The sequence below is a fragment of the Notechis scutatus genome, chromosome 3, assembly GCF_049901735.1.
Source record: "Notechis scutatus isolate UNSWTSFEM ecotype Mainland chromosome 3, rNotScu1.2, whole genome shotgun sequence".
Lineage (NCBI taxonomy): Eukaryota > Metazoa > Chordata > Lepidosauria > Squamata > Elapidae > Notechis > Notechis scutatus.
In genome coordinates, this window is record NC_142011.1 from 160,796,369 (window position 1) to 160,822,749 (window position 26,381).

General features: G+C 36.7%; 2 protein-coding genes across 14 annotated transcripts in view; one reads left to right on the forward strand and one right to left on the reverse strand.

The window, feature by feature from the left end:
* Positions 1 to 660: 660 nt before the first annotated feature.
* On the reverse strand, positions 661 to 10,540 carry LOC113414819 (myosin regulatory light chain 2, smooth muscle minor isoform). 2 transcript variants are annotated; one of them, XM_026671885.2, is made up of 4 exons: positions 10,456 to 10,540; positions 2,230 to 2,428; positions 1,908 to 2,069; positions 661 to 1,168 (listed from the first exon to the last, which is right to left on the reverse strand). In XM_026671885.2, the coding sequence occupies exons 2-4, from the start codon at positions 2,411 to 2,413 to the stop codon at positions 996 to 998; spliced, it is 519 nt and encodes a 172-aa protein (XP_026527670.1). In that variant the 5' UTR covers positions 2,414 to 2,428; positions 10,456 to 10,540; the 3' UTR covers positions 661 to 995. The 2 variants fall into 2 exon arrangements, with proteins under 2 accessions (XP_026527670.1, XP_026527669.1); XM_026671884.2 differs by lacking the exon at positions 10,456 to 10,540 and adding an exon at positions 3,000 to 3,167.
* Positions 10,541 to 20,638: 10,098 nt separating this feature from the next.
* Positions 20,639 to 26,381, forward strand: part of MYOM1 (myomesin 1) — a 69,379-nt gene continuing 63,636 nt past the window's right edge. For 4 of the 12 annotated variants that reach the window (XM_026671876.2, XM_026671881.2, XM_026671877.2 and 1 more), the window contains exons 1-3: positions 20,639 to 20,805; positions 22,606 to 23,031; positions 26,109 to 26,228. In XM_026671876.2, the coding sequence (XP_026527661.2) occupies positions 22,646 to 23,031; positions 26,109 to 26,228 (506 nt within the window). In that variant the 5' untranslated portion in view covers positions 20,639 to 20,805; positions 22,606 to 22,645. The remainder of the gene's footprint in view (positions 20,806 to 22,605; positions 23,032 to 26,108; positions 26,229 to 26,381) is intronic. The other 8 variants (XM_026671878.2, XM_087961601.1, XM_026671880.2 and 5 more) reach the window with 2 other exon arrangements.

Below are 26,381 nucleotides of genomic sequence, written 5' to 3' on the forward strand. Positions count from 1 at the left end.
GTAAGTTTGACACCCCTGTTCTAGTTGATAGAACAGCACTCTAAAGCAGGTTATAAAACAGAATAGATAAGTGGTGCTTCTCCATTCCTGGCTGGACATCAGCACATACCAAAATTCTCAAAAGCAGAAGCTTAGAGGAGCTATTGCTGATACTGAAAAGGAGGGAAAAGATCAGTATAACAGAAGCACTTATAACTAGCTAGGGAAGAAATCAAAGCATTATGCTTTTTTAAACGCCTAGTTCATTTTTTCTGACTCTATTGTCCAGTGACACACTGAGAAAAAGTGTTCATGTTCATATTCATAGTATTCTGGATTCATGTTCATGAATCCAGAATAGTAATGATCTATAAATTCTCACCTATGTAAAAATAAAAAAATGAAAGCTTCGTAAGAATAATGAATTGAACAAAGGTAGATAAAAACTGAAGATCCATGGAAGTAGTAATGTCATGGTTCTCTAGGCCAATCTACTCAGCAAATATATGTGCAGGATGTTTATCCTGAAAAAAAATTAAAAGTACAATAGGTACACAGTTGAATCTACATGAAGTAGTGATACAGTGATATTAGTATTTCATAAGATCATTTTCCTATTCTTCTTTAGAGAAATCATGATGTTTGGATTATCAACTCTTAATAAAATCTTATACTTCACAATTTAGCATTTGAGGTATTTTATTGATATAGCAATCTTATTTCAAAATGGCATTATTACAAAATGTAAAAATCCAGCTAAACCAGAAAAACAGAGATTATTTTTCCTGGGCCTTCAAACTCATTGGTCTCAACCTCCACATTCACCAAAATTACAATTTCCATTGCTGGCCTTATTAAACTGGTGCAAGGTGTGCCAGAATGGCCTTGTATAGATAAATACATCGAGATAGGTAAAAGCTGTAAAGCTAGCTGCATGCAACAGGTTCTACCAGGAAAAATCCCCCTTGAAGATAACCATGAGATCTAAAGAGCAATGCAGAAGCAAGAGTTCTGTTTTAGTCATCTTTGTCTTTTGCTCCATGTTTCAGGATGCGTGTGAACTCAATGTAATTGAAATTGCCCTTTTTATCAATTGGTGCCTCTCTGAACAGCTCATCAACTTCTTCATCTGTAAATCTGTCTCCCATTGTTGTCAACAATTCTCTCAAGTAGTCTTCTTGAATGAAGCCTAGAAATGTGAAAAGATTTCAAGACAGAATTTTAATACAAGAAATTTTAGTATAACGTATTATACACAAAAATGCAAAAATGAAACAAAGGGCTCTAAGTGCTTTTAAATTTTTACTGATTCAGCAGTTATTTATACTTTAGGAAATAAGTGATTACATGAACAAATAAAATGATTGTAGTTATTTAGCAAATAATTGCTACTAAATAGCATTTTTTCTACTCTAAATAAACTTTGTGGATTCAAGTCTGAAGTCTTACAGAATTTGATTATGTCAGTTATGGCTGACAACAAATTTAAAGCTGACAACAAATTTAAAGTTAGGACTAAGATCTTAAATAAAACTATTTTAGTAAATGGCCTAGGCTACTGGAAATAATAAAGTGTGAATGATGCTGTGGTATCATTATCAAGCAGTTGAACATATCAGAGAAGCAAGGATCAGAAATTTCTAATTCTGATTGTGAAACCAAATGATTTATTCCCCAAATGAGAAAAGTTTCCATTTTTAGAATAATCCATACCAAACCATTCCTTTGCAGAAAATATCCCTAATTTTTGAGGTTTTAAAAATTAAATGTCACAGCTTTGCTTTTTAGCAACCTATTTTGCCATTGTGTTGGAAGGTGTTTCATTCTTTTGCCTTGAACTTGTATATAATTTTACACATAAGTAGCCAAGATTATATATTTGTAGTCAAAAGCTATGAAATTATTTCTGATACTTTGTAGCTTCTTACCTGTTGCTTCTTCATCAAAACATGCAAAGGCATTCCTGATTACATCTTCTGGATCAGTACCATTTAATTTTTCGCCAAACATTGTGAGAAACATAGTGAAGTTTATGGGTCCTGGAGCCTCATTCATCATGGCATCTAGATATTCATCAGTTGGATTTTTCCCTACAATCAATTAACATTTAAAATTGAGCCACATCAATAGTTGGAGGGTTATATTTCAAGGCGCAGCTCTAAAGTATTAAATAAACATTCCTTACACTTAAACGGGGGAGCAAATTTGCTAGAAGAGACATAACTGAAGTAAAATAGAAAAAGTGATTACCAAGTGAAGCAAGCATATCATGCAGATCTTCTTTGTCAATAAAACCATCTCTGTTTTGATCAATCATATTGAATGCCTCTTTAAATTCTTGTATCTGTGACTGATCAAACATAGCAAATACATTGGACGTAGCACGCTGAGGGCGCTTCTTAGTGGTCTTTGTCTTTGCTCTTTTGCTTGACATGTTGGCTGCTAGACTCTAGGAGACAAAAAAAGTCACCGAAGTAAGGAACAGTAGAGAAAAGAAGCAACAATCTATCTATCTTCAAGGCTGTTTAGCTTAATTTAACAATTCATCACCACCACAGTTACAATTTGTTCTAAACGGAGAACTCTTCACTGTAAAAGCATGATAGGAAAACAAAAATAGTGTGAAGAAAAAGCCAACAGGTTGTATTCAAATATTTAAAAATCAAATTTAAATGACACGTTACTCCCTGAACTTCAGACTTACATACCCTGTGACATTCTTGTTTTATTTACACTTTGAGAAAGCAGGAGAGAGACTGCAATTTAACAGACCCGATAACTTATAACTGTATAGATTTGGGAATGCTCACCCTTCCACTGAAAACAAGTTCATAAATGAAGATCAATCTGTTTTCAGCAGCCCACTAAAATATGTTTTGATTCCTTTGCTGTTAAATCAAAGTGCTGAATTTCTAACTGAATTAGAAAATAAATATTAAAAGCTATTTAAAAATTAAAACACTTTTTAAAATCACATATCTGGATTTTATGTTAATTTATATACTAGAGAAAAACCTTACCATGATTCAAAATAGATTACAGCCCAATAGTTTAGTCAAACTTCAGACAGCAGGAAAAGATGCTGCTGGTGGTTATATATTGAAAGGAAAGATCTATAAATAGGTAATACTGATATCATCCACTGATTAACTTCACAATTTTAAACTTGTGTTCCATCTATTACAACAGTCCCCTGACATATAAGAACCCAAATTACTGTCTGACTAAAAATAAGCTCATGCACAAGTCACCCAGCAAACATTCATTACTCCATAGCTAGAACAAGCATAATGTTTAGAATCTTCCATTCAAGTATCTTCAATTTTCTTTCAGATATTAAATGATCTAAGTCAAAATTACTAGAATTAAAAATATTCATATTTTTCCATATACAGTTAGATATAAAATCTCTCCAGGTATAATTGCACACACCTACTGCTCCAATTATCCTGGAGACTACTGTTTTATTTAGCTGAAATATTATTTATTCAGCACCATACAGTAACATATGCTGCATACAGGAAAAATTTTCTAAATGTCAAAATAGCTGAGGAAAAACTGATGTGAAAAAATAATTTAAAAATAACTGCAATGGACTTTATTACAAGAACTGACACTAGAAATCCGATCATGTGATAAAGCTAATCTCTGGACAATCACCCTACCATCAAATTAAAAAAAAACATTCAAGAGTTTTTAAAAATATTTAAAATTTATGACGAATAAGCACACTATAGATCAGGGGTGTCAAACTCATGGCCTGCGGGCCAGATGTGTCACATGCTGGCCATGCACAACCCGTTTAGCGAAAGGGGGGGGAGTCACGATACATCACATGACAACAATGTGACATAAATTTGACACCTGTGCTATAGATTGTTGTCAACTTACAACCATTTGTTTAATGACTGTTTAAAGTTACGATGGCACTGAAAAAAGTGATTTATGGCAAGTTCTCACATTTACAACCCCATGGTCACATGATCAAAATTCAGTTGCATGGCAATTGGCATATTTTTAAAACAGCTGTACTGTTCCAGGGCCATGTGATCAGCATTTGTGACCTTTCCATCTGGTTTCCAACCAGCAAAGTCAATGAGGGAAGCCAGATTCACTTAACAATCACATGATTCACTTAACAACTATGGCAAAAAAGTCATAAAATGGGGCAAAAATCATTAACTGCTTTGCTTAGCAACATAAATGTTGCCTTCAATTGTGATAGTAAGTTGAGGACCAGCTATATAAAGAACTACAAATAGTACTTTGGAAAACCATGAAAATTCCTTTTTAACATAAATGTAAAGTCTGGTTACTATAATTAAGATAAATTTAATCTTAGAAATTTACAACTTCCAAATATCTTATTTTTTACGTAAAATTTAAAAATACAAAGTAGAACAGAACAGAACAAAAAGCAAACAAAAAAGTGCATTAAAGAAAAAAAAGAATAAAAATCAACCCACCCACCCTGGTTAAATATTAATAAATATATTTCAACACTAACAGTTTTCCCTCCTTGCGAAATAGTCTACAATATATAAGCTATTTACCCTAGCAATTTCACCTACCATTTATCTACAGTAAAAAAAAAAAAAAAGTTCATAGGTAAGCCCAACGCCAAACTTCAAAACCACTCTGTTAACAATCTATCATTCTATTTAAAGTCTGCAACTGCTTCAATTTCAGGCTTATCCATTACAGTCATTGTTTCTGATCTGCCCATGATCAAATATCCTTGAATGATTCCTGATAATATAACTTTTCCTTAAAATTATAAGTAGGGTATTTCCATATAATTTCATTTCATTCCCCAAAGTTATAGATCTCTGTTGTAAATATTTTCACAGCATGCTTTTTTTTAAAAGTCCATGAATTTTCTTAAGAAAGTCCAATTCATTACTGAACCACCATGACTGGATTCATCACCCATTCAGACTTCCTCACCAAACTTTTGTTTCCAACAAAGTTCCTCCAACCCTATCAGCAACAAATTAATTTCCAATCCATTGGATTGACTACACCTGAGTATCCTCTTTTAAGTTGATTTATAATTGTTGCTACATTAAACAGCAACAAATAGTTGTTGCTATTAAACCTATTATCTAAATTTTCAAAGACAGCTTATAAGTTAAAAAGCATTCTTATTTTGAAGGCTTTCAAGAAGGCTTTTGTTATTTTCATTTTTAATGTAGTCCAAGAACATAGGCATTTCCTCTTAAGGATGGTCTGTTCCATCACTGGCTAACCGCAGGAAGGACTGAAATAATTTTTCCCACCATAGAGAATGAATAGAAGAGACAAAGGGAAAAGTTCCTCTCTTAAAAAAAACAACCAGAGAAATATTCAGAAATAAAGTACAGTAAAACAGCAAAGTTCTTATAAAAACTGGTAAAATACAAATTCCTTACTGCAAGAATCCAGAGTTCATCAGATTGCAATCACTAGAAAAGAAGAAATCTTCACCCCATCAAATTCCATATGGCAAAAGCGAAAGTATTTTGTTACTCCCTCCCAAAAAAGTAAAAATAGTTTTAAAAATTATGTTTATAATCCAGCATGGCAGTTCAGCATTCAATCAGATGTTAAGCATTTAAAATGTAAGTCAGAATCAAAAGAAAAGAGTTTCAAAAAGTGATGTTAAAGCAAAGATGCAGCTTAAGAATCTGAACAAGTGATAGGAAAAGATGGGGACTCCACTCTCTCGCCATTCTGACCATGAACTTCAACCACTAAGATTTCTCATTACAGGTAAGTAATTGCATCATCCGAAAGTCATCTAGGGTTGTTCCTAGTTGCTCCCCATTAAAATCTGGGCAGCATGCTGCCAAAAAACCAGTTTTTGCAGCAAAATCTACTATTAGTCAGCAGGGGAGAGAGAGAAAAAAAAAGCTTCCAGTCACTCAGGGCGCCATTTTCAGAGGATCCTGACCTCTAAATATCTGATAATGATTGAGGCTATATAAATTAATTAAAATTAGAAAGCTGGCAGAAGACAAAAATAAACATTCCTATTTTTTTATATACACAATCTTAAGGAATGTTTTTCTTTTAGGAAATTTAGGAACCCTTTTCCGTACTGCTTAAAGCAACTAAAACTCCAACACAAATATTTTAGAACTAAGAAAGTAGTAAAACATATTTTTTTTTTTTTATTTCTATCCCAGCTTTATTATTTTACCAATAACTCAAGGCAGCAAACATATGTAACACACCATTCTCCTGCTATTTTCCCCACTTCAGAAACCCTGTGAAGTGGAGTGGGCTAAAAGAGAATGACTGGCCCAAAGTCACTCAGCTGGGTTTCATAACTAAGGTGGAAATCAAACTCCTGCTTTCTAGCTTGATGCCTTATGCACTAGACCAGGGGTGTCAAACTCACATTGTCATGTGATGTATTGCGGGTTTTTCTCCCACTAAACCAGGTGTGGCCAGTGTGTGATGCATCCAGGCCAGGGGCTGCAAGTTTGACACCCCTGCACTTGACCAAAGATGTAAGATGTACTGTATCTTAATCAATTAATAGCCAGGGGATTAATAACCCTTCTTATAAATCAAATACTTTAGCCAATTTTAAATTATCAGAATTCTAGAAGGCAAATGTAATGCAGTATACTTCTATTCAGGATTCAAAAGTGTCCATTACATTCATCAGTCACCACTTTCCCCCCCTTTCCTTTAATCAGTCTAGCTTATACCAAATGAGAATGCTCAGTCCTCACTGGCCTCTTTTAGTGATATCCTTTCTCCTCAATTTTTCCTTTTAAAATTATTTTTTGTTTCTGAAACCTCCCAAATCCCAATGACAGTACTGATACCTCTCTGAGCGAACAGATCTTTTCAGCAACCTAGAGTCAAAAGCACTGAAGTATGATTTATAAAAATGAGGCTTATAATAAAATGATACTATTTCTACCACATGGTTTTCTGATTTCTCCTCCTTGAAAACAACCAGCATTTTAAGCCTAGTGTGTGCATTCCTTTTTCAAAGTGGTGGTACAAGAGAGAAGCACTGACTTTGGACAGATATTCACAACCTTTTATTTCACACAAGTCCTGTCCTACTTTGCATACTCAAAACATAAGAACTTCTGAGTGTAGGTAAGTCTACGAACATTAAGTGATCTGCCATTAGATTTCGTAGATGAGCATTCCCCTAAAATGTGCTGGATAGCACAAAACAAAACCCAAACAATCTGTATAGGCAATCCTCGACTTAGCAACATAAATTTTGGGATCAACTGTGGTCGTAAGTGAAACATTTGTTAAGTGAATTTTGCTTCATTTTATGACTTTTCTTGCAACAGTGAATCACTGTAGTTATTAAGTTAATCGAATCTAGCTTCTGCGTTGACTTTGCCTGTAAGAAAGACACAAGAGGATCACATGACCCTGGGACATTGCAACTGTCATAAATATGAGTCAGTTGCCAAAAGCACCTGAATTTTGATCATGTGACCATGGGGATGCTGCAACCCTTGTAAGTGTGAAAAACGGACATAAGTCATTTTTTTCAGTGATGTTGTAACTTTGAATGGTCACTAAATGAACTGTTGTAAGTCAAGAACTATCTGTATTCATTTCAAACTTTATTTTCCAGAGTAAGGTGAGCATGAAACCACCTACTGTCTTTCTAGATTGTGTTCACTATACAGACTTTGAGATTAGGGTTCGGAATACAGAAGAAACTATTTTGTTAGAAACTATTTTTTTTTAAATTGTTTTTAGAATTGGGTTTGCCAATTTCAGTACTGTAACTGGAAACTAGCAGAGTGCAAATCTTTTTTTAACATGGCTTCCTTTGGAATGTGCAAAGCAGAATGAGCTAAAAGGGCTGGGAAAATAGTTCAAATTCCTCACCACCATCAGCACATTTTCAGAGCCCAAGGTTTTCCAGACTTATTTTTTTCAGTCATTTTCTCACAGAAACGATAAACATCTTCCTGTGCTAAATTCTATGAATTTTAATTCAGATCAGCTTTATCATTTTTCTGAGCTTGAAAATACTATGCATGTACGATCACAATGAGCGAGAAGAATGTATCTGTTCCCAAGTTGAATACAAAAACCATATTTTAGGTCTTCGTTTTGGAACAAATCAAATTCTCAAGTGTTATTAGTTATTCATTCCTTAAAAGAATAGATCAGAGAAACATCCTCTATAAAAGTAGCTGTGCTCAACTCAGAATAGTTTGTTTAGTGACCATTTGAAGTTATGACAACCTTGAAAAGTGACTTATGACCATTCTTCACATTTATGACTGTTGTAGTGCCCCATGTTCATGAGATCAAAATTCAGACATTGGCAATTGACTCATACTTATGACAGTTGCAGTGTCTCAAGCTCACCTTTTGCAACCTTCTGATAAGCAAAGTCAATGGGGAAGCCAGATTTGCTTTACAACCATGTTACTAGCTTAACAATTGCAATGATTCACTTAATTGTGGCAAGAAAGATCATAAAATGGGGGGGGGGGGAATCACTCAACAACTATTCCATTTAGCAATATAAATTTTGGGGTCAATTGGGGACATTAGTCAAGGACTACCTGTACATGGTAGCGTACTGTACACACGTGAGTTCTCCACACAGACTAATTTATGTAGCAATTTACAGAGTACTTCTTCTTCCACCTAATGCCTGCTAGATGTAGGATGGCAAATCCCACAGTTCCCAGCCAGCACAAGTTGCCAAACTGGAAGGAGAACCTGGGACTTATAGTGTTATCCTCCCCAACCTGTGAAGCTGTAAGAGGACTATTAGGGGAAATATTTTTTAAATTCCAATTAACAAAATAAAGGCAATACTGAGCCCAACTTATGTCAGTCCTGCTGGGCTCATTAAGCGCAATGTTATATGACCACATCTTGCGACTTCCTGCAGTTTCCCCACTCTGCTTGTCAGAAGCCAGCTGCCCAGGTTGCAAACAGGAAGCTATAACCATTAAATAAATTCACACAGTTGATTGCTAAGCATCCTAAACTGTGATCCCATGGATGTTCTGGCTATCTTAAGTCATAAACTTACTGTTTCAGCACCATTGTAAGTTTGGATGGTTAATAAGCAGGACAGTCATCAACCAAAAATTAACGTGTAACTTACATCTCCTCTGATATTGTAGGTTCTGCACTGCATTGAGGGCTTTTTGAAGTTTTCTGAAATGCAATGCTTTGGTTGGATCCACCTACTACTATACTTACACTATGGAGTTCTGTAACTATAGCTGGAGTAAATTCACCTCAACCATGCATCCCAAGGGGTCTGCGAATCAGGCCTTCCGGATGCATTTGACAGATCTGGCCCCCAAAGCAAGAGATGTGGCTTTGGCTTTTCGATAGGAAAAGAAAAATCGGCACCATCTCATAGCAAGACGGGTTTGAGGAAACCACCAACTACACAATACCGCTTGTTGGGAAATCCGGCCAAGCAGAAGAGCAAGCAGCACCGAATCTGCTTTGCTTTTTTTTTTTTTTTTTTTTGGGGGGGAGGAATAGAATAGAATTAGAATAAGAATAAGAATTAGAATAAGAGCTAGAATAAGAATTAGAATAGAATAATAGTCAAAGCACTTCAGAAAGTATTTGGTTCAGGAAATTATCCCATAAATTTCCATCCTCCAGACCAGAGGCTTCCAAACATGGCCACTTGAAGTCTTGTGGACTTCAACTCCCAGAATTCTCCAGCCAGCAAAGCTGGCTGGAGAATTCTGGGACTTGAAGTCCACAAGTCTTCAAGTGGCCAAGTTTGGGGACCTTCTCCGGACAGATTGGTCAGCTCCAACCGTTTCCTTACAACACCAAATTGCGAAAGGCAAGAGCAGCCTTCGCGGGTTCCTTCCACCCCACCCCACCCGCTTCCTTTATGTTTCCAGGCTTCTCGTTTTATCCGATCCAGTTACCATCGCTCCCATCGCCCTTAATTAAACCAGCTCTGGTCTGCTGCGGATGATGGGGGGCGGGGAGCCAATCCACCCAGCGAAGATCCAACCAGTCTCTTCAAAGCATTCAGAAACGGCTTCAACTTTTGCCTCTCGCTCCCCTCCTCTCCCCCCCCCTTCACTTTCGGTCGGGGCCAGGTAAAACCAACGGCTCAGCCTTCCGCCGGACAACCCGGCCCCAGACCGGAGATCAGCCGAGGTTTGCAGGCTTCGGGAGATCGGCCGTGACCGGTGAGGCTCCTAACCCCTTTTCCTGTTCTCCAGCCAGCCCACCCAGTCCCGGGACTCGCCGCCGAACACCCCGGCCATCGAGATCTGCCCAGCCGTTGAAAAGTAACCGAACTTCACAACGGCAACGGAAAAACGGGAGGGGCGGGAAGGGAGAGGAGGAGGAGGAGGGAGGGAAAGAAGAGAACCACAGGGGGAACCTCCAGTCTTTCTCCCCACCACCCACCCACCCACCTCCGCATCCTTTATTCCAGCTCCCTCTCGCCAACGAATCCGCCCGTCAGCCCAACCGCCGCCGTGTTTCCCTCACCTCGATCCTTAACGGAAGAAATTCGGCGCCGATAGATCGCGGCAAAAGACGAACGGCCGTTCGAAGCGAGGAAACGAACAGCCCCGGCACTTCCGGAGAGCGCGACGGCGGGAGAAACCACAGTGGCGCCAAGAGGGGGAGGGAAGTGGGAGCAAAATCTTTAATTAGACGGTGCAGTCGGTAAAAAAAAAAAACATAGCCTGCTACTAATAAGGCAGGCGGCAACTACAGGTTTTGTTTTCTTCTAATGTTCAGGTACGCGCTGGAACCCAAAAATCCGACAGGAAAGGAGTGGCTGGTCCAACACTTCCCTCCGTTATTTTATTATTGATTTGGTACAGTCCGATCGGCTCGCCGCATTCCAGGAGACGGGGTGTGGCTAAAATGGGAAGGAGAACTTGGGGGGCGCATGCGCGAGTGCGCCTGATGACCTTGTAAGGGAATTGAAACTCTTTTCCTGTTCAGTTGTAGTGGGTAGGGCGCCGGTGACGTCAGGAGGCTCGCGCAGACCCCGCTGACGTGTTTCAAGTCGCACTCTCGAGGAGGAGGAGGGGATCGCAGCTTTGTCTGAACGGAGCGGGAAGCTCCTCTTGCGGGGTTTTGAGCTTTCCCGCTTTTGAGATATCTTCCTTCGGTTCTAGGAGGTTCCCTCGGCTCTTCCCACTTACTCGTTCCCAGTACGGGAAGCTTGATCCAAGGGATGCCCCATTTATTTTTATTTTTTGTTTATTTGATTTGATTTGCCAATTGTTTACAAGATAATAAGTATAAGCGTATACATAGTTGTGAATACATGAAATGGGTACATATAAGAAAAATAAAAGAATAAGAGAAACAATAGGACAGGGACGGTAGGCACGTTGGTGCGCTTATGCACGCCCCCTACAGACCTCTTAGGAAGGGGTGAGGTCAATAGTAGACAGTCTAAGGTTAAAGTTTTTGGGGTTTGGGGAAGAGACTACAGAGTCGGGTAGAGTATTCCAGACGTTGACCACTCTGTTGCTGAAGTCGTATTTCCTGCAATCAAGTTTGGTGCGGTTTACTTTGAGTTTGTATCTATTGTGTGCTCTTGTGTTGTTATGGTTGAAGCTGAAGTATTCATTGACAGGTAGGACATTGCAATGTATGATTTTATATACCATGCTTAAGTCAGACCGAAGACGGCGTAATTCAAGGTTTTCTAGTTCTAGAATTTCAAGTCTGGTGGCATAAGGTATTCTACAATGAGTAGAAGAGTGGAGAACTCTCCTTGTGAAATATTTCTGGACTTTCTCAATTGTGCTAATATCAGATACGTAATGAGGGTTCCAGACTGATGAACTGTATTCGAGTATTGGTCTAGCAAATGTTTTGTATGCTCTGGTTAGTAGTGTGATATTACCAGAGAAAAAGCTACGTAGGATTAGGTTAACAACTCTTAATGCCTTTTTGGCTATGTAGTTGCAGTGGGCTCTAGCACTTAGATCATTAGAGATGAGTATTCCAAGGTCCTTTACAGAGCTTGGGTCATCAACAAGTTCTTGACTATTCAGCTTGTATTTTATTTTCTGATTTTTTTTGCCAATATGTAAGACAGAGCATTTATTTGTTGAGATTTGAAGTTGCCATTTGTTTGACCATTCAGATACATAGTCGAGATCTTTTGAAGGGTAGCAGTATTGTCTGTGGTATTGAACAGCTTTACATCATCAGCGAAAAGAACGCAATTGCTCTTAATATGATCGCAGAGGTCATTTATGTAGAGTATGAAGAGAGTTGGTCCTAGAACACTGCCCTGGGGGACACCACTATTGACAGGTACTGGATTTGATAGGACGCTCCCGATTTTGACCATTTGTTGTCTGTTTGCCAGGAATGCTTCTATCCAGTTATTCAGTTGTCCAGAGATACCATAGGATTTTATTTTTAGGAGTAGTTTGTCGTGTACCACTGAATCAAAGGCTTTACAGAAGTCTATGTAGATTGCATCTATTGCTTTGCCCTGGTCGAGTTGTTGTGTCGTCCATATGTTTTTGCAGTGTAAGAGTTGCAGATTACAGGATAGTTTTTTCTGAAACCAAATTGTTTATTGGAGAGTAGGTTGTTTGTCTCTAAGTGGAGGATAATGGATTGGTTAATAATTGATTCCATGACTTTACAGGTGACGCAGCATAAGGAGATTGGCCTGTAATTTTCAACTAGGCTTGGGTCTCCCTTTTTGAAGATGGGGATGACTGTGGCTTGTGACCATAGGTTAGGCAAGGAGCTGGTTCTGAAAGATTTTTCAAAGATTATGCTTAGAGGTTTGGCTATGGCAGTGGATAGCTTTCTTAAGAAGTAGGCACATATTCCATCCGGTCCAATAGATAGAGATGGTTTTAGATTGCGTAGTGATTTTTCAACATTGTCTTCTGTGAAATCGATATGTATTAGATCATTGTTGTTATCTGTGGTATGGCTAGGAAATACTGGGCATGATCCATTGTGTTTACAAATACTGAGCTGAAGAATGTGTTAAAGATGTTGGATTTAATGGTGTCGTCGTTGCAGTCTTTACCATCAGGTCCTATCAAGGGAAGGATGGACCTTGAGTCTTTTAGTTTGTTGTTTACAAAATTGTAAAAAGCACGGGTGGAATTGGTGCTTAGAAGGTTTTCCTCTAGTTTAATGTGATAATTGGTGCATTCGGTCTTTATCTGGTGGCATAAATTTTTGTATCGGTTTTTGAAATTGGCAACGTGACCAGATTTGTTTTTCCGCCAGAGTGATCTCTTTTTGGATTGAAGTTTCCTTACTGATATGGGTAATCTGCTTTTTTGTTTTGTTTTGGGAGTTGTTGTTGGAACATATAGTTTGATGACTCTTAAGTTTGATGACCCATAAAGCACTCCAGACTTGATTGCAGGAAATACGATTTTAGCAACAGGGTGGTCAATGTCTGGAACTCACTATCTGATTCTGTTGTCACCTGCTCAAACCCCCACTCCTTTCCCCTCAAACTAACCTCTATGGACCTCACCCCATTCCTAAGAGGTCTGTAAAGGGGCGCACATAAGAGCACCATCGTGCCTACCATCCCTGTCCTATTGTCCCCAATTATTAGTTACTATTTCTTACATTTAAACTATGTTTATTCTTATTTCTATTGTAAGCTTTTGAGCTGACTGAATAAATAAATAAATAAATAACCAGGCTTTGGTTTTGGCTAGTCTTAAAGAAAAGTAGGACTAGGGGTGACAGTATTCCAGTACTTGAGGGGCTTCCACAAAGGAAAGGGGGTCAAATTATTCTCCAAAGCGCCAGAGGGCAGGACAAAAAACAATGGTTAGAAACTAATCAAAGAGAAGCAACCTAGAGTTAAGGAGAAACCTAATAGGACAATTAACCAGTGGAACAGCTTGCCTCCAGAAACCATGGGTGCTCCATCACTGGATGTTTTTAAGAAGAGTCTACACCAGGGCTATCAAACTTCTGGCCCTTGGGACGGATGTGTCATACGCTGGCCATGCCCATGCCCAGTTTAGTGAAGGGGGGGGAAAGTCACGATACGTCACTTGTTGCTGCTGTGACAATGCGAGTTTGACACCCCAGGTCTAGACACTAGACAGTCACTTATCAGAAATGCTATATGTTGTCCTGCTTGAGCAGGGGGCTGGACTAGAAGACCTCCAAGGTCCCTTCCATCTCAATCCATCTATTCTAACTAAATCTGTGGCTCCTAATATATGACGAGTCTCTCTTTTAAAGCTCAGGTATAAGATGTCTAGGTGTACAGTATAATAAAAGCATTCTCATCAAACTCTTCTGGTTTTTTGCATCACACGGTCTTTTTTTTTTTTTTTTTACCCGCTATATTTAGGGTCAACTCGAGGTGGATGCACCTAATACTCCTTTTTCCTCCTCCTTTCCCAAGAACAACAACCCTGTGAAATTGGCAGGACTGAGAGAGAGGGGCTGGCCCAAAGTCATCCATGCATCCATTGCATGTCTAAAAGAGGTTTTTACTGTAGGTTGCTAGGCCAACCACATAACCTTAACCACTACATCACACTGGTTGTCTTCTATATTTTTGAATATAGAGCTGTTAACACTTTCATGGCTTCTTTCTCTCCCAGCAATTCAGTTGCTATTTTATCTGTTCTTGGAGATTTGCTATTTGACAGCCTGTCATACTTCAATTTTTAATGGAGACAGTTCTTCAATACATTTTTTTTCCAAATGTTTTTGTCATTTTATTCCCTAAAAGTTTAAGTACAATCTTTCTCTAACCTCATTTCCATTATAGAGCCTTTGCCTGACTACTCTTGATTAATACTACTTGGCTCTAAAATTTCCTATGATTTTGCTAATCACTCATTTTATGGTTATTCTATATTTTTTCACATTGTAGTTAATATATGATTCGTGTATTTTCTATCTTAGAAATATGGATTCACCTGTCAGACAATGCCCTATGGTTTCATCTGTCTTTCTTTGCCTATTCTGATAGTATGTGTCTTATACCATAATTTATGTGACAACCAGGATTGTCGGGATGATTACATCACATCCAATGTTTTTAATAATATCTTAAACCAAAATAGGAGGAGAAAGATGTGTTGAATGTGTTTGCTGCCTTGTTTGTAAAAAATGATAAAGGTGGGAAATAAATAAATCTGCCTATATTCTTGGAGAATTCTGTTATCAAAGTGTGTGACATCAGTATGATCCCCACAATCAAGGGCCTGATTTGCCAGTACAAAGGGGGAAAGATGCTACAAATGGAATAAATTATATGCTGATAATTTCTCAGCCTTTCAACCTTGAAGTTTGCTAGCTAAGGAAAACAGATGTCTTCTTTGGGTATTGAAACAAAAGTATAATTTATCATTCAAATTAAATATTAATGAAAAATTAGCAAAAGAAATGTTTTAAACTGAGGCATTCATATGAAGAAAAACAGTAATGAGAAAATAGTGTTGATAAAATAATAGACACGCTCTTAAAAAAAAATTCTCAAAATCTATAAGGAGGCCGTAAACATGGGACAGACCCATGCTTTGTTTGTCCTGCTCATCAAAGCACTCATATTAATTGAATTTCTACAATGACAGTTAACTTTGGATATAATAGTTATTGTAGGCAAAGATTGTAACCAGCATACATTTTACCAATATTTAAGGGATAAACGCAGTTCAAGAAAAAAATCCTTTTTGTTCCTTTGAATTCCTCATAATTATAACCTTTAAAGGTGGGGTACAATGGATAAGGAGTTAAAGACACTGAGCTTGTCAGCTGGAAAGCTGATAGCCCAGGTTCGAGACCCGAGTGCTGAATGACAGGGTAAGCTCCCATTACTTGCCCTAGCTCCTGCCAACCCAGCAATTCGGTAGCAACGTGACTGGATGAATAGGTACCACTTTGATGGTTCTATAACAGCATTCTGTGTGCCTTGGCATATAGTCATGCTGGCCACATAACTAAGGAAGTGTCTTCATTTTCTTGTCTAAGAAACAGAGATGAGTATCACCCCTTAGAGGCAAACATGACTGGGCAAGGGGAAACCTTTACCTTTATAACTGTTAAGCGATTTTCACTTCAGCTACCATAGCTTAAATACATTGTTATAATACTGTATTCCTTTTTCCTGAAGATCTGTTTCCCATTTCACATGATAAAGGGTAGGGTTGGGGGAATATTCCTAAGCGTTTCCACCATGCCTCAGTCAAGTTCCTCCATATTCATTTGATAAATGGTCTCTCTACCCTGGATATCCCATTAGGTCTAGCAGAAAAGGTCCCGTCTACAAGGGAATGCCATCTGTCATGGTCTAGGAAGAGACCCTTTTTTCGTCTTGCCCTTTGGAACATCATCCTGGGGAGATCAGACTGGCCTTGACCCTACTAGTCTTTTATAAGGCTTTAAATATATGACTTTATTCAATTATTCAATGTTGATGCAACAAAGCCCTCCTTTTCCATAGTAGTTATTTTGTAAGAATAATTCACATAGTTTTCTGTCAAAATTCCAACACACCAAACTAGCCCATCAAATCATCAGTAACTTTAAATCCAGAGACAGTGTGACAAAGCATTGGATATCTCAATTGCTTTCTTTGACTGTGAAATCATTACCTAATTTGATACAAGCATTTTTCTGAAGTGTATAATGATTAAAATAATTTAACTGTGTAGATAAATTACATGTTAGAAAGCGTATTGACTTCATGATTCCATTGGATAGTCTGTCATCCAAACACTATAAACACTAACAGGCAACAAGACAGGCAACAAGTTGACAATCATTTTAAGTAACTTTGGGGAGCAAAATACCATTTTAAAAACTACATTTGAAGTTATTTTGTTTACTATTTGAAAGAAAATTAGGGGATTTTACATACATCAGCCCATAAGGCAAATTTTTACATGGAATTGTTTTCAAGTTAAATGTAGATAGGATTCTGCTGTGTAAAAAAACAAAACACACACACACACACACACAGACTAAAACTCTTCTAATTAATGGCAGCATTAACAAGTACCAGTAATATTCCCCAGATACAATTCTTAGTCAGAGAGAAGGTTGATTGAAAACCACAAATGTAAATATTTAACTAATGATGCATCATAATGAAACAGTAATTCCCTGAGGGGGTCTAGAAACTTTGGAATGAATTGCATGTGCTGTGCTATATTTGTGTACAGGGAACTATGATCCTTTAAAAAGAAAATAGGTTCACAGAATATTCAAATAAAGCAATTGAAGGAATCTTTATAAATCTCATCTGTGATTATAATCATATACGTAATATGCTAAGAGTGGGCCTCTAAATAAAACAAATATTTTTTTGTTAATGAATTTAAACATTCTCCTTCCTGGATCAAAATGTTTGTCTTTACTAAATATAAAAAATATGTATTTAATATTTTGAAATGCTACATTTCTAAAATTCCTATTGCAAGTTGTGCAAAATTTTAAGGCCTTCCCAAATATTTTATATTGAGATTATTAGTATGTATTCTACCATTACAGAGGGAGGGCCAAATATGTAGTTATTTAATTAAATTTCAGGGATCTTGACTCCTGTTTTAAATATTCATTTGTAGATTACAGTAGACATTATTATTTGTCAAAGAGAAACTTCATTAAACTGAAGTCAGCTATATAAATAGAAACACAAAGAGATGGAAAGTACACTGTATGGAAATAATGATGACACAAGAAGTTAATGCTTGTTTATATTATGCCACTGTTTTTTTAATTAGAAAAGTTTTTTTCATGTAAAAGGTTAGCTAAGTCAGGATTCACAAGTTTTTATCAGTGTTTATTTTGCTAAAAGCCCAATAATGACATTCAGCTACAGGTAATCCTTGGATTACAATGACATTTGGGATTGGAATTTCCACTGTCACTAAATGATGTCATAAAAGTGTAATATCATGTGATTGCATCACCTAGTGATAGCAAACTCAGCAGTCCTGGTTGCCATCATAATCCCAGGACAGTGTGGGTCATTAAGTGAGAACCTCATGTGACTGCAATGTGGGAAGAGGTGAAATCCCAGACAACCAGACCAGTAGGTCACAGGTTTTTTTTAAATTTTTCTTATATGTATCCATGTATTCTTAACTATGTTTTTACTTATACCTATTATCTTGTAAGCAATTGACAAAAATAAATAAATAAATAATAAATAAATAAAATAAGTGTGTACATGTGCACAGATGCTGTGGTGAGGTAAGCAGGAGCTGTGGGGAGGTGCTCTGGGGTGTGAATGCTGCAGCTAGGAGCTACTGGTTTGTAGCTGGGTATTTTGGGCAGTGAGTACTATGGAATATGGGGCTGTGGAACATGGGTGGATGCAATATGGAAAGAGTCTTGTCCTTTCCTTCTTTTCCATCCATGCAGGAAAGGCAAGCAATGATCTCCTAGTGGCTTCTTTTAAGGGATGTTTATTTCTTCATTGGTCCCTATGGTTTCCTTTGCTTTCTCATCCTTTCCCATATTAATATTAAAGCAAACTCTTTCTCTTTTGCCCTTCATGTAGCATTGCTGATCTTATGCTACAATAATCAAAGCAACTACAGAACAAACTGTACTTTGTTTTCTTAAATTCCTCTGTAGATTCATGGAAACTTTGTATAAGGAAGAACTGATAGTTCAGCTTTACAGAAATAAAGTAGCAATCTTCCTATTTTATAGTATAAAGGGGCAGTGGTGGGATTCAAATAATTTAACAACCAGTTCTCTGGCCTAATGATTTCTACCAACAACCAGTTCACCAAATTGCTCAGAAAGTTAACAACCAGTTCTCCCGAAGTGGTGTGAACTGGCTGAATCTGACCACTGTAAAGGGGCCTAAAATTTAGAAAAAGAGGAAGAGGGAAGCTTTGCAATTATGTGGCTAGGAGATGGGAAAGGAAGAAGATTATGCTTTGCCAAGTGAGCAGAAACTGAAAGAATGCCTACTTGGAGATATAAGGGTTGAATGAAACATGATCTTCTAGGCTTAGGGTAGTTCATTGATTTCATGAGACAGTGTTGAAACAGTGTTGGATCAACTGCAAAATCATGGACAAAAAAATCATGGAGAAAAAAAATCCAGCAGGACAAACTAGCTGGACCAGCCACTGGAAAACAGGTAGTCCTTGACTTACAACAGTTTATTTGTGATTGTTCAAAGATGCAACGGCACTGAAAAAAGTGACTTATGACATTTTTCACATGTATGACGGTTGCAGCAGCCCTGTGGTCTTATGATCCCCTTTTGCAACCTTCTGACAAGCAAACTTAATGGGAAAGCCAGATTCACTTAACAACCATGTTTCTAACTTGACAACTGCAATGGTTCACTTAACAAATGGGACAAAAAAAGGTCGTAGAATGGAGGCAAAACTCACTTAACAAATTTCTCACTTAGCAACCTAAGTTTTGTACCCAGTTGTACAGTTGTGGTCATAAGTTGTGGTCATAAGTTATCATTGCAGCATAGTGCTCTGACATATTTAATCAGATAGTTAAACTCGATGATGATGATGAAGATGATGATGATCACAATTACAATCCTACTTCAATGTATCTGTCTTTCAGACGATGTGTCCCAGATCTCAAGTTAGGAGGTACTGCCAAGCTGTCTTGACATGTTAGAACAAATAAATCCTTATGAGGCAAAAATTTTAAAAACAGGAAATAGCTGAAATTTAAATAAACTGGCCAACCTTTGATTTAAGGCTCCTAATTTGTTTTTATTCCTAAATAAATTGTTTTACTTGACACTATGTTCTTAATTTGGAACCTTATCTTAATAGATACTGTGAACCTCAGCTTTCAAACTGAAGAAAAAAAAAAATTAAAATGCTAGTAAGGGCTTTATTTTAGCCCTGTTCTGTAGGCCACCATCTTTGCCCCATCACTGAAGTTTTCATTTCTGCCCGACTGCATAGTACCAAGCAGTGGTCCTTTCATTCTCCTTCTTGTTCTGACCAACTTTTCTTCCAACCAACTAATAGTAGAATGCCAAAACCAGGAGGCAGCCAACTCCCCAACTCCCCATTCCTGCTCTTCTCTGTGCAGGCTTAGTTGTATACAGTAAGGGATGAAGAAAGAAAAAGGGATGGGGGAAAAAACACACGATCACTGTTAGAGGAGTGCCAAAGCTGCTCATCTGTTGGGTGGCAGGAATTGGGGAAACCAAAGCACTGTGACATCTTGGTTTTGGTAAGGAGGGGAGGGGGGAATCTTAAAAAAGAAGCAGCATGAGGAGGGAATCCACACTGTCAACTTGAGGAAGCACTGCAAAAACAATGATCACAGCATCTTCCCTCATGCACATGTCAAGTCGATTTAACTTCAGAGTTAATTGGTGCTGCTTTCTGAGACAGCTAGGAATCCCGCAACTTTGTGAAAACACAATTTCCCAACATTGTATGGGAAAAGGGGATGTAGATATTTGTCACCAATTGATTTAGCTTCTATTTTAGAGGGAGGGTATTAGTGCTACCACATTTCTAAATTAGATTTATTTATTTAAAAAGTAGCACAACCACACTTATATCATTTCTAAGCTGTCAGAAAGGACTTAGTTATGATTTGGAGACAGAAAAGTTATAGCTTAAAGCTGCTGTCATCATATATTTGCAGAAAGATTGTGAGCGTTCTAGCTGCCTCTTTGCTATTGCTATTTTTAACAACCTTCGCAGCCTTAAAAGGTTGTGAGTGTTGCTTTGACATTCCAGTGACTGCTGGCATTATTTTTGTTCTGGACTTGAGAGCCCATCCTCAACACAAGTCTTGTCTTCCACTTTGCTAGACTGATCTTTAATTGGATTTCTCTCTTCCTCTCATTCATCCTCATACAAGATTGAAATACTGTAATACTGAACCTGGCTTCTGGTAAGTTTATATAAATATTGCTCAAACATATTTGCTTTGTATGTTAAACTGTGGACAAAATGCCACTTTTTCTTTCATTTCTAACTCTTGCACAGATAATTGTTACATTTGTGCAATTATTATGAGTTTAGCAGTAGCCTGGGAAATTTCTGGTAATTGTGGTAACAAACCAAAGGAATCTTAAAGCCAAATAATAAAAAAATCTTAATATTTTACTAATTTAGCTATTAAAATCTTTCATTTATTTTTCATATTTGATGTAATGGCTAAAATAAAAAGATTAGCTGAGCAACAATTATCCTCTACATTTGGATTTGTGTTATGAGAACTTATTTCAATTTTTTTTTCTGATTACCAAAGTGCTAATATTCTCTTACACAGAGATTTTAGTGTACTTTTCAAAAGCATTTTACTTTCATGCATTCAAATATAAGAAGTTTTATAGTATCTTGTTAGCACTGATATTTTCTATCTATGTTCTGGTGAATGTAACTATGTCAACCAGTAGTTGTTTCTTTATTGGAAAAAAAATTCACTCTTTTTTTTAAATTAATTTTACTAAACTAAAATTAACAACACAGACACCTACAGAAACACCTACATAGACCAAAATAGACATCTAATATGTACTGGTGAAAGAGATATCAACATTTTTTCCTAAAAAATTAAAAGAGAATAGGCTAAAGAAACTCCCAAGAATGAATGTTTCACAAATCAGGATTAATTTAAGAAAAGGATGTACATTGCCACCCCAGCAGAACATCTTCATAAGGCCTTCTTCCAACTGGATAGGTTTATAATCAGAGAATCTGTTCCTTGGATAGTTTCTATTATTTAAAGAATTATATTATCGATATTTGGGTTGTTGTTTTTTTGCCATCATGCAAAATTAACTTAATGTCAATTAAATTACACAAAGATGTTTTGAAATCCTTTCTCACAAGCCTGTTATATATTGTAAAGCTGATGGCAATGTGTAGAGCGAACAGTGTTTTTAAGCAATGGTCCACAAGCAGGTAAGACTGACAAAATGAAGGTCAAGAGGTTTATAAATGTGTGGGATGACATTTTATGTACTGCTCTTGAACAAAATTATAATTGTATAAATCTTCAGCTCCAGAGTACAATGAATAAGAAGAGACTATTGGTTTCCATTCATCTGGATTAATATAAAAGAGAACCAACAGGCATGAAAATAATAAATAAATCACAATTACAATGGTGAATATTTTAAAATGTAAACTCTACCTATATTAGGATTTAGAACAATTACATATTCCCATCTTGCTTCTTTGTTTTGCAAGAGCCAATAACTGAAAAAACTTATTTTTATGGGAGCTGCTTTTTTATGTTAAGTTTTGATTTGATAGATTTTTACATTAGATTAAATGGATATTTTGTTATATTTTTAACCAGTATCCATTACCAGTTTTTTTTTTCACAGTATCCATTACCAGTTTTTTTCCCCACATAAAACACATTCAGATATCAGAATCTGTATTTTAAAAAAATATGCCAGCAGTCATAAATATGAAGTAAAAAGTATTTTTTGTGTAACTAGTATTCTTAAGACATTATTTGTGCATATTCTAAGTTTTATTTATATTCCTGTGAATATTTTGTTCTTAAAACTTGACATTGTATAATGTTAGCATTTTTAATGTTATATCTTGGTGGCAGATTTTTTTTTAATAAGTTCATGGAGAAATATTCATTTGATGGTTTTGCTATCTTTACAAAAACATAAAACATACTGTTAAGTTGAGAATAATGACTAACTAGTTTTTTTTCTTTTCACAGTTTATCCAAAGTGTGAATTGAGTTAGGAGAAATCCAAAAAATGTCTATACCATTCTATCAGAGGCACCATCAGCATTTCGACCGAGCTTATCGTCACAAAGAGCTAGAATCCACACTAAGTCAATATCAGAAAGAAGAAAAGCAGAAATCTGCCATTTATACACAAGGCTCTACCGCCTACAGTCACAGAAGCGCATCAGCCTACCATCAGGAGTCAGCTTTTTCTGACCAAAAGTCTGCAGAAGCCAGCCGAGAATTAATAGAAGCTCATGCCCACAAATCTGCAGCTCACAGTAAACGATCTGCAGCTTACAGTCTAGGATCTGAGTTGGTCAGTAAGAAAGCTGAAGCATATCATCATGGATCTGAACTGATCAATAAGAAAGCTGAAGCATATCGTCTTGGATATGACCCATACAGTCTCGGGTAGAGTAAAATACAATTTTATGTAGTATGGTAGCTTTCCATCCATTTTCATTTCCTGGGTATCAAATTTTGTGATCATAAATATTTTTTGGGACAATAAGCTTTCTCAGATTACCTTTTTACAAAATGTTTCTTTCTGTTTTTGTATATTTGGCTTGTAAAGCCATTTATATGCCATGTTGTACACTACAATGGATGTTACATTATCAGAGTCATAAACCAATCTGTTGATAGCACTTTAACTAGTTATGTAGTCTGTGGGTTTGACTGAGGAAATGGAGAAACATTACTCGAAATCTTCTTAGCCATTTCCCCCTTATTCAGAACATTCAGCACAGCTGCTTTTCTGTCTATAGAAAGAATACATCCTTCTCTGGGTGGAAAAGTAATTTAATCAAATATTTGATGATAAATAAAATAGCTGGAGGGAAAACTTTCTACTTAGTGCTTCTGCTGAGTTCTAGCTCAGACTCATAATCCCACTGCTGTTTTTCTGGAGGAGAAAAGTGTTACAGGAATGTTGCATATACTTGTTGTGTTATGCTTATTCTGGCTTTGAATTCATAATATTTAACCCGGTGATTTATTCTATAATGCTATAGTCAGAGAAATTAAAGATAATTCATCTATTTGTGTTACCAAATAAACATAAATAAAAAGAACCCATTTACGGTAATTTAACTACTGTTTGAATTGTATCAGCTATCAGTGACTATAGTAGTCTTATTTAAAGATAAAGACAAATTATTTTTTACCATAATTTAAGTTCATACTTTATTCTGATAATTTCAGAATAAATGCTGGCAGTTGAAATCCAATACAGTAAGGAAATACAGTGCAATCTATCAGCAGATTTAAAAGAAAAGGATTTTTTTTCTGAAGCGATTAATTTATATGTTAGATGGATTTAGGCTTGTGGGTAAACCCAATGTCAACCTGTATAATTGGATTATTGTTACTCCTAAACATATAATCACATTCATTATTTTACTGGCTGTGTTATTTCAGGTTCAGAAAGCAGTTTTAATGGTAGATGCCGAAAGATCAACTGGATTATTTAATAGCTAGAATTCGTGGCTAGTTTCGTTTACAAGATTATGTAGTGAGAAGGATAAAAAGATAAATTCCTTACTTGAAATCCAACGATAATAATTTGGTCTTACTGTCTTTTATTTTCTAAACTTTTTTACCATCTTGTAGAAATGTTTCTTTTCTTCTGTAATATAAAAATTCATTTGAAAAGTGTTAAGTTTTTGGTTGTTACAGTAATTTCTTGATCATATGGCCAAATATTACAATATTTCTTTGCCAGAGGTGAAATCCTCAATTCAGCAGACTGAACGTAACTTGAAGACATTCCTTTTGGTATATTATGTCTTTAGTCATCAGCTGAGATGTAGAGAAAGGCGTGGGGGGAATGTAGACATTTGATTCCTAATTAGCTTGTCCTGCAGGCTTAGAAGCAGTTTACACTTTTCAGCTGCCTCATGGTGAATGTTTTAAATTGCTTGACTTGATAGATTTTATAATGCGGTGAGTAGCTGATGAGTAAAGCAATGGTTTCTAACATTTAGAGGCCTGTGGCCCCATTTGTATTACAAGTCTGCTGCTATTGCTTTCTGGTTTGTCCAAAAAGTAGCTGCCATGGAAAAGGGCCTAGTCCCAAAAGAAGATCTCCAAGAAGTTCAGTGCAAGACAGAGATTGGCATTTTTTTCTCCTCCAAAACATTATCTCCTACAATAACAAATTTTGCCAAATATGTATTTAATGGAAAGAGAGCTCAGCACAAATAGGAAAATAACCTTCAGGATAAGCTACGTAAAGAGGACTAAGTGTGCTTAGACTTTAAAAGCCTTATTTGCCTTGTTAAAGTGAAATCAAATAATAATACATTAATACTTAACAAAATACCCAATGATAATATGCTCCGAGTGCCTTTCCAGACACCTGAGCTTAACTTTTAGAAGTAACAGGTTCCTCTTCATCCAGAAGTAGTATTCAGCAGGTTCTGACCAGTTCTGGAGAACCAGTAGCGGAAATTTTGAGTAGTTCAGAGAACCAGCAAATACCACCTCTGACTGGAGATTTTACAATATCCTTCCCCTGCCACGCCCACCAAGCCACGCCCACAGAACTGGTAGTAAAAAAATTTGAATCCCACCACTGTCTTAATCCCACTTCTTTAAAAAAAACACATTTATTTAAATATTTGGCTTGTCCAGGTATAGTATACTATTCCTTTCCTTAGAACGTTTGCAGCCCCACAGATTTTCCAATCCTAGAAAGATGATGGTTAGTTGGAAGACAATTCTTTGCTGACTATTAAAATCAATGGTACTTTCTATTTCTTAGTAAGATTAACCAGTGGTGGGCTGCTGGATGGTCGGCAGGTTCAGGCGAACCCCTAGCTGGGATCTCTGGCTGGGCCCACCCACCCGCACTTGTGGTATGCTTTCCCTAAATAGCTAACTTTTCCCTCACCCAGGTTATCCAGGTGAGTTCTGCGCTGCCCTGCTATACTGACTGGAGCTGCCTCAGTCGATTAGCTGCCTGTTTGAAGCTGTGTTTCAGCCCCAAAGTGGCACATGCACACTCACGACCAGCGAACCCCTTGCAAATGAAAGTGCAGCTCACCTCTGAGATTAACTATAAGTTAGGAATCTAAATTAAAATATAACACACAAGATACATGTAAAAATTCCCCCAAAAAAAAACCCCACAGTGGATCCGTAATTTATAATTATGTTATAAATTAATGAAAAACACAAACAATTGTTATATTGTGATAAATTGAATAGGGTTTAAGGACCTACAGATTTGTCTCTTGTTTTACTGCTGAAGATTGATAGGGCTACTCATCAGGAAATTTATAAAAATATTAATAATACCTTATATCTTGATTATTACGGATGAAAAAACAATTGTTTCTCAATTTTCACATACAGATTTCAAACTCTTACTAATCAGCTAAGGATGTTCAACTAAGGTTCAGCTTCCATTATGTTCAACATGCATTACAGTAGATAATATTAAGGAAGATGTCTTTAAAAATTTAATAATATGACATTTCTTTCAGAAGTCTGGAAGATCATACTCTAAAGTTGAGTCCTAAAGCAAAAAGAGCCAAACAAAGTATATTGTCAGATGAAAAAGAAAACACCATTATTGAGTATGTTGTCCCTGTATTCAGTGGAAGGTATGTGTCTTTACTGTTGTTTTGTGAATGGGCCAAAAAAAAATAATGATTGAGATAGAGAGTAATTTTTTTTTACAGCATTATAATGGCTTCAATGCTAAATTTCACCATATAAATACATTGCTAATGAGTCTTTCTATTGCCCATAAAAGT